The 6,931-nt window shown below is 52.1% G+C and overlaps 1 protein-coding gene across 2 annotated transcripts; it reads left to right on the top strand.

Annotated features, from left to right (window-relative positions):
* The first annotated feature begins 2,129 nt into the window (after window positions 1-2,129).
* Window positions 2,130-5,489, top strand: Ctu2 (Cytosolic thiouridylase subunit 2). 2 transcript variants are annotated; one of them, XM_037227329.1, is made up of 2 exons: window positions 2,130-2,179; window positions 3,370-5,489. In XM_037227329.1, the coding sequence occupies exon 2, from the start codon at window positions 3,379-3,381 to the stop codon at window positions 4,828-4,830; it is 1,452 nt and encodes a 483-aa protein (XP_037083224.1). In that variant the 5' UTR covers window positions 2,130-2,179; window positions 3,370-3,378; the 3' UTR covers window positions 4,831-5,489. The 2 variants fall into 2 exon arrangements, with proteins under 2 accessions (XP_037083224.1, XP_037083217.1); XM_037227322.1 differs by having other exon boundaries at window positions 2,147-2,229.
* Window positions 5,490-6,931: the final 1,442 nt, after the last annotated feature.

The raw sequence follows: 6,931 nt of genomic DNA, 5'->3' as shown, positions 1-6,931 counted from the left end.
TGACCGAAAGGAACCGGTAAGAACAGAACGGGGCCATGCAGCCGACCAGAGCGGGATCATACAACCGGACGGAACCGGAACCGGATCAGGACAGAACCGGATGGTACGTCGTGAGGCAAGACGGACGTTGCGGGACCAGGTCAAAGTCCAAACCAAATGGGACCAGCCAGAGCCGGATGGAATTGGATGCGGCCTGATGGGACCAGATGGGGCCGGACGGAGCCGGACAGGACCAGTCAAGATCAGATGGGATCCAACGGCACCGGACGTGACCAGACGGAGCCGGATGAAACAGAACTGGGTCTGAAGAGATCGGGAGCGACCGGACGGGACCGATCTGGACTTAACCGAACCGAATAGGACCAGATGTGACTGGACGGGATCGGATGGAATCTGACGGCACAGGATGTACCGAATGGGGCTGGACGTTACAGAACAGGACCAGATAGAACAGGATGAAACGTGATTAGGCCAGCCGGTGCCGGATAAAACAATTCGGAATTAGACAGGATCGGACTGTACCGGATGGGGCTAGACCAGGCCTGATGGGATCGGATGGAACCAGACGAGACCCGGGATCGGTCTGGACTGGACGGAGCGTGACGGGTCCAGACAGACAGGACATGACGCGATGGGACGGGATCGGACGGCAAGGGACGTCCCCAAAAGGAACCGAGCTGGACCGAACGGAACAGAACGGACTGGACGGAACCAGACCGAGCCCGCCTGACCCCATCTGGTGCCATCTGGCCTTGGTTGGTTCTATCTGGTCCTGTTCAGGATCGTCTGGCCCCGTTCAGCCCTGTCTGACTTGGCTTGATCTAATCCGGTGCCGTCCAGCCCGTCCTGTCCCATACTGTCCTGTCTCGTCCCATCGCGTCAGGTCAGGTGCGGCACGGTCCAGTCCTGTGTCGCCTCGCCCGGTCCAGACCGGTCACTTACGGTCATGCCGTCTGGGCTCATAAGCGCTCCATCTGGCGCCGTTCGATTTCGTCTGGTCCCGTTCTGTCCTGTCCGGTTTCTATCGGCCACGCCCAATGGCGTCCGATATCGTCTGATCCCGTCCGGTCTGACTCGGCAATTCGAGAGTCGCTATCTCGCATCCAGTCTATTTAGGCCATCCAGCTCATCCCATGCACCCATTCCATTCAGTCCGTCCAATCCGTCCAATCCGCCCAGTCTGTTCAGTCCGTCTGTCCGTCCGGCCGGACCCTCCCAGCCCACCCGGCCGACCCGGCCCGCCCGGTTCGTCTAGTGCCATCCGGTCCCGTCTGGTCTCATTGTGTTCCAATCCGGCTCCATCGTGTCCGTCTGATACAGTTCGGCTTTGTTCAGTTCCGTCTGATTCCGTTTGGTTCCGTTCCGTGTCGTCCGGTCCCGTGTGGTCCAGTGTGGAACTGTCATAAGGTTGGCAATGGTTTTGTGGTTTCGTGACGTCAGATGACAATCAGCTGAAAGAGTTCGCAATCTTCCCTGTCTTGCCAATTTAGCTATAGCCCGCACCGCAGATTTTCGCGTCAGTTGATGCAAACTGTGCAGGTGACGGTTGTGCCTTAACACTATTATTTGCAATTAGACGGTCCACAAGTGCTTGTAAAGGCGCTTTGGGTACTTGAAACTATCTTTGGCAACCACCGACATCAATATTGTAAGGGTTTCACACTAGATACAGTTGATTCGCACCATTTAGGAAGTGCAATGCTTCCGATGGCGGTACCACATAATTCACCCATAGAGTTCATGAACGGACCCAACTCATCGAACCATTCTTCCGGCTTCACGATCCACGATTCGCGTGAGCAATATTTTGTCGCTATAACGCAATAAATGGCAACAAGGAAAGGCGACAGATATGGTAGCACGTCAACCACAAAGTGAAGGACAAAAGAAAGCAAATGGAAAAAGTTATACCCATAGGTGTGCTTTTTTGTTGATAATTTTCATAATACAGACCATGTAAAGTATCTAGGCATAAATTGTACTTTAAGGTCATTATACCACCTTGAAGGTATTCATACATGAACCACTGAGATTATTATTTCCTTCCGGAGAGCAAAGGTTTTCCTTGTACCACCTTTAGTGGTATCCTGCCGTGTTCGATCCTCATATGACGCGGCACCGACGGTGCCTTGTGCACGATGCAAGATCTCGTGGCGGAACTGTTTGTCCGGAAGCGTGGATGAGGGCGGTGGGGCGTTGGTGTGTGCTGCGTCCGCTCCACGTTCTCGTGTACGTTGGGCGTGAGGCGGGTCGGACGAGTGTGGCGTGTTTTATTGTCAGTGCTGTGTAAAGCTGACCTTTATTATGTCGATGGCGTTCCTTGACGTAGCTAATTATTTCAGGTTAAATGCAATTTTCATTTGACGAATTCGCAAAAGTCTTAACAAGGTTTTTTAGGTTCATTTAGTGCATCCAATGGGTGCGAAAACTATTCATTGGTGTTGGTCGTGAGAACTTGAGCAAAATTATGGCAAGGTTTAGAAATAATTGAATAATGCTAAATAAACTGAATCATGTTTTGAAAGGATTAGACATATCAAGCAGTTCTATTTGTATTTTTCCTAGAATGAGCTAAAAATGTGTCTTCAAAGCAGTTTTCAAATCCATTGAGCTTGATGAACCTGGTAACATAGCCACTGTTTTCATCACCTTAAAGGTGCAACCTGCAAGCTTCTGTCATGTTTTAAGCAATACTTTTATGTGAGACAGCTGCTTTTGGGGTGGCTTGCCCAAGTGGCAAAGAACTGTGCCAAAATTTTTAATTTCAGTGACATTTTCCCAACAAAGTCTTTCATGAAATTGTGAGATGAAAGCCCTGATGAATCAGTTCACCTGACCATTCATTGAGTGCTGCCTGAAGAATGAGTTAAATCACATATATTCATCTAGTTTTGTATCTACATTGATTTATATGCTATACTGGTTTTTGGTGTGATGTATCCTGTTTAGTCATTGATGTATGTTTAACATGGCTTCCATGACTTAATATTTTGAAATGAAAATTGCATTGATTCTGATGGGTATATGTGGAGTTTCACTCTGGAGAGGCCTAAATTTAAATCATCATTTAACTCAGATGTAAGGTGCCATAGACACCCAAAAATAATTTGTTGAACATCATCACATGTCCTTGATGTTCTTTTTGTGTCTGCAGGGAATTTGGAACTGTTAACATTTCATCATGTGGCATGTGCATATTGTTGGCTGTCATGAAGTCGGTTAGGAATGGGGCTGGTGTCTTTGAGGCACTATGTAGTTATGTCTCTGTTGATTATTCCATGTTAAATTGATCAATATTTTTAGAGTTGCTCCCTCTCATTAAAAGGGGCATTACATGCCCAACATTTCCTCTCACTTCTCTGCTGTCAGGCTGTCAACATGTGCAGCATAGATGAGGGTGACCTGGAGGATATCCGGTCCAAGGAGGAGGCAGACCGGCTGAAATCATCAGCTGTAACCCCCAGTGGCAGACCGATGCTCTGCCAGAAGTGCCGCGAGGAGCCGGCTGTCCTTCTACTGCGCGTCAACGACATCTACTGCCGCGGCTGCTTCCTGGCGGCCGTCACACACAAGTTCCGCTCGACGCTGGGCAAGTCCCGCCTGCTGAAGCCCGGCGAGCGCGCGCTGCTGGCCTTCTCCGGCGGCCCGGCCTCGTGCGTGCTGGCGCGCCTGCTGCGCGACGGCCTGGACCAGCCGGGCAGCAGGCAGCTGCGTCTGCAGCCCCACCTGCTGCACGTGGACGAGTCGACACTGCTGGCGGGCGCGGCGCCGGCGTCGGTGCTGCAGCTGGCCGCCGAGTACGACGTGCCCGTGTACCGGGCCGCGCTGGAGTGGGTGCTGACGCCCGACGGCGCACCCGTGGCTGAGCCCGTCCACCTGCCGCCGGAGCGGGTGACGCACGCCGCCTTCTCCAGTCCGGACGTCTCTCAGGGGGAGACGCCGCAGACGGCGACTCTGGATGGCGCGCAGCAGAAGACGGCGTCAACGGCCGGCGTGGGCGGAGAGACGCCGGCCGACTCGGAGCAGCTGCGCCAGCGGCTCCTCCAGCTTTGGGAGGCCGCCGGATCGACCACGGCGCGCGAGCAGCTGCTGGCACGGCTGCGCGGTGAGCTGCTGGCGCGCGCCGCGCGACAGCTGGACTGCCACCTGTTGCTGCTGGCCGAAACCGAAACGCGGCTGGCTGTTCGGCTGCTGGCCGACCTGGCCGGCGGTCGCGGCGCACACGCGCACCAGCTGACCGCGCTAGCCGACGAGCGGCACAGCGGCCTCCTGCTGCTGCGGCCGCTGCGCGAGCTGTCCGCCAAACAGGTAGCGCTGTTCGCGCACCACCGCGGCGTCCCGTTCGTGGCCGGCGGCGGGCTGGACACGCTCACGCCGGCCGACGCCAGCGTCGACCGCGCCACCGAGGCGTTCGTACAGGGTCTGCAGGCCGACTTCCCGGCCACCGTGTCGACAGTGTACCGGACCGGCACGAAGCTGGCGGCAGTGGGCGCGCTCGCGGCCGACTGCGCCCTCTGTCGGCTGCCGCTGGACACGGGCGGCGGCGCCGCGTCGGCTCTGCAGGCCACACGCTTTTCTCAGCTGGTCTCCGCCTCGGGCCCAGCCACTTTCGACCCTGGCCAGCTCGCCAGCGCCGCCGCGGTTGGCACCACCCTGCCATCTGTCGGTGCTGAGGGAAGCTCTAGTTTGGAAGACTCACGCTGTAGCGGTGAAGCGTGTTGCGGGGAGGAATGCGGCTCGTCCGGATCCTGTGTCCGGGGAGGTGTTGCGCGCCCAGCTGTTGAGCTGTTTGTGCTACGGGTGTCAGCTGATGGTCAGGGACATGTCTGATGTGGGTGATCTGCCGCCGTTCGTGTGGAACGAGGTGACCTCCAGGAGCCGATTGGAGAGGATGCGCGCGGAGATACAGGACTTCCTCATCGACGACAGCTGAAGCAAAATGGCCCCGTGTTGGTGCTTGATGTGTGGTATACTGAGGTGATGCACCGTCAGTGACAGATGCTGTGATGCACAGTTTTGTCCGTCATATTTCGCAGACTGTCAATAACAATTGTCGAGACCTGTGTACCTTTATGGGGATCTGATGCGAAAGCTCACACCCTTTTGTCCGGTGTTTTCCCTCGTTTGTGTTGTGACAGCATCGAGGTGATTATCCCTGTGGATGTGATGGTTGCTGTCGGGCTAAGCCCCGATTTTGGTTGTCTCCAAAATGAACGGTTTGAGTGCTGAAAAGGCGCCAAAGTGAAGGGGGCAGCGGCTATTTGCCCATCACGTAACAGCCTATTGCGGATTACACACATTACGAGGAAGCAAACACGTTTCCTCTAAAGCGTTTAGCTGCACAGCTCAAAAGTATCCACTTCACTATCTCGCTTTCAATCTACCGTCTAGAGCGTTGGGCTAGACTGGGCGCGTCGTTACGGTGTCGGCATCTGCCATGGTAATATCAACACACGTGCATCGCTTAAACGTGGCTGAAAACCACGAAACGTCACGCGAGCTAGGTAGCGCAGATTTAAACGATTAAATCGCACTGGCTCGAATAAGAGCCCTTTCGGTCTGTTGCGACCATTTCAGGGTTATGTGATGAAGAAGCGTGGTTCATAGTGGGAAAAACCACATGCTCCTGGGTTTACAATCACCAAGACTTACCCGCACGGGGGCCCCTTCCCCTAATGGCACTTGGGCCACAGATGGCCTAAATCTTCAAGTTCAACTTAAAAGTAAAAAAGTGACCTTTGGAAATAAGTCTATAAAATAAGGAAATAAGAAATGAGCCGATATATATATATATATATATATATATATATATATATATATATATATATATATATATATATATATCAGTCGGCTGGACCATTCCGGCGAAAGATATTTTATCAGTTAAAAGATAGAATCTGGAAATAAAGTGGCCGAAATCCGGGGAGCTCTTTGTGAGGCGATGGGATACCAAGATGCATGGCACACCACAATGAAGTATGGTCTCTTGTTTAAGGAAAACCTTGGTCCGGCCCTGCTCATGGTTGGTGCACATAGCTTATCGTGGAAAAAGGTGTTGCGAGGATGCAGCATGGAGGATGAGGATAAGTAAAAATAATAAACTTAGGGTGGGTATTAACCATTTTGACGCAGCATATATAAACAAAACAGATAGCATGGAAAGCCACGTCATTTAGCCATTGTTGCTTACGATCGATATCATTTGGGTGGTTGTGACGCTGGATTTTGTGTTCTTGAACCGACTCTGAATTTGAAGCAATCCATGAAGCACTATTTAAGAATGATATCAGAAGTTGAACGTCTGCTTTTCACTCACCTATGAAAGGATAAAAGGATGATGAAGTTGTTAAGAAGCATTTGGAAGTGAAACCGAGACTAATGATCCTCGCATGCTGCTCAGGGGATGAGCCTTCCTGTGCTGCCATCTACATAAAGAGAGCGTTCCGTGTCGTTGAATTACCTAGATGTGAAACTAACCTCGTGCAGAGTACAAGGATTTGTAATTCACCCCGTTTTCTTCTTAGCATGCGTACTGGAGCACGCGGAGGCATATACATATATGCATATACATAGGGAGTAAACCACAAGGAAAAATTATTTGAAATTAACCTAAGATGTGAAACTAACCTCGTGCAGTGTGCAAGGATTTGTAATTTCATCCCGTTTTCTTCTCAGCATGCGTGCTGGATCACGCGGAGTCTATTGTATATCCATATGGAGCACAGCACAAGAAAACATAAACGTGGGCCAAAAGCTGTGTGATACGGCCCCCAATTGAGCATTTATTAGTCCGTCCTGTCCACTGATTTACTACGAAAGTGTTCCGTGTTTGACGATGTATATTATTTTATGTCACTGACCGATTATCGTGAGGACGTTAGGCGAACGATGGCTCGACGCGAACCGACGACTGAAAGCGTTGCTGTGTAGC

The sequence above is a fragment of the Pollicipes pollicipes genome, unplaced genomic scaffold, assembly GCF_011947565.3.
Source record: "Pollicipes pollicipes isolate AB1234 unplaced genomic scaffold, Ppol_2.1 Scaffold_2555;HRSCAF=2994_pilon_pilon_pilon, whole genome shotgun sequence".
Taxonomy (NCBI): domain Eukaryota; kingdom Metazoa; phylum Arthropoda; class Thecostraca; order Pollicipedomorpha; family Pollicipedidae; genus Pollicipes; species Pollicipes pollicipes.
Note: the sequence above shows the minus strand (reverse complement) of the source record. Positions and strands in the feature narration are given on the sequence as shown.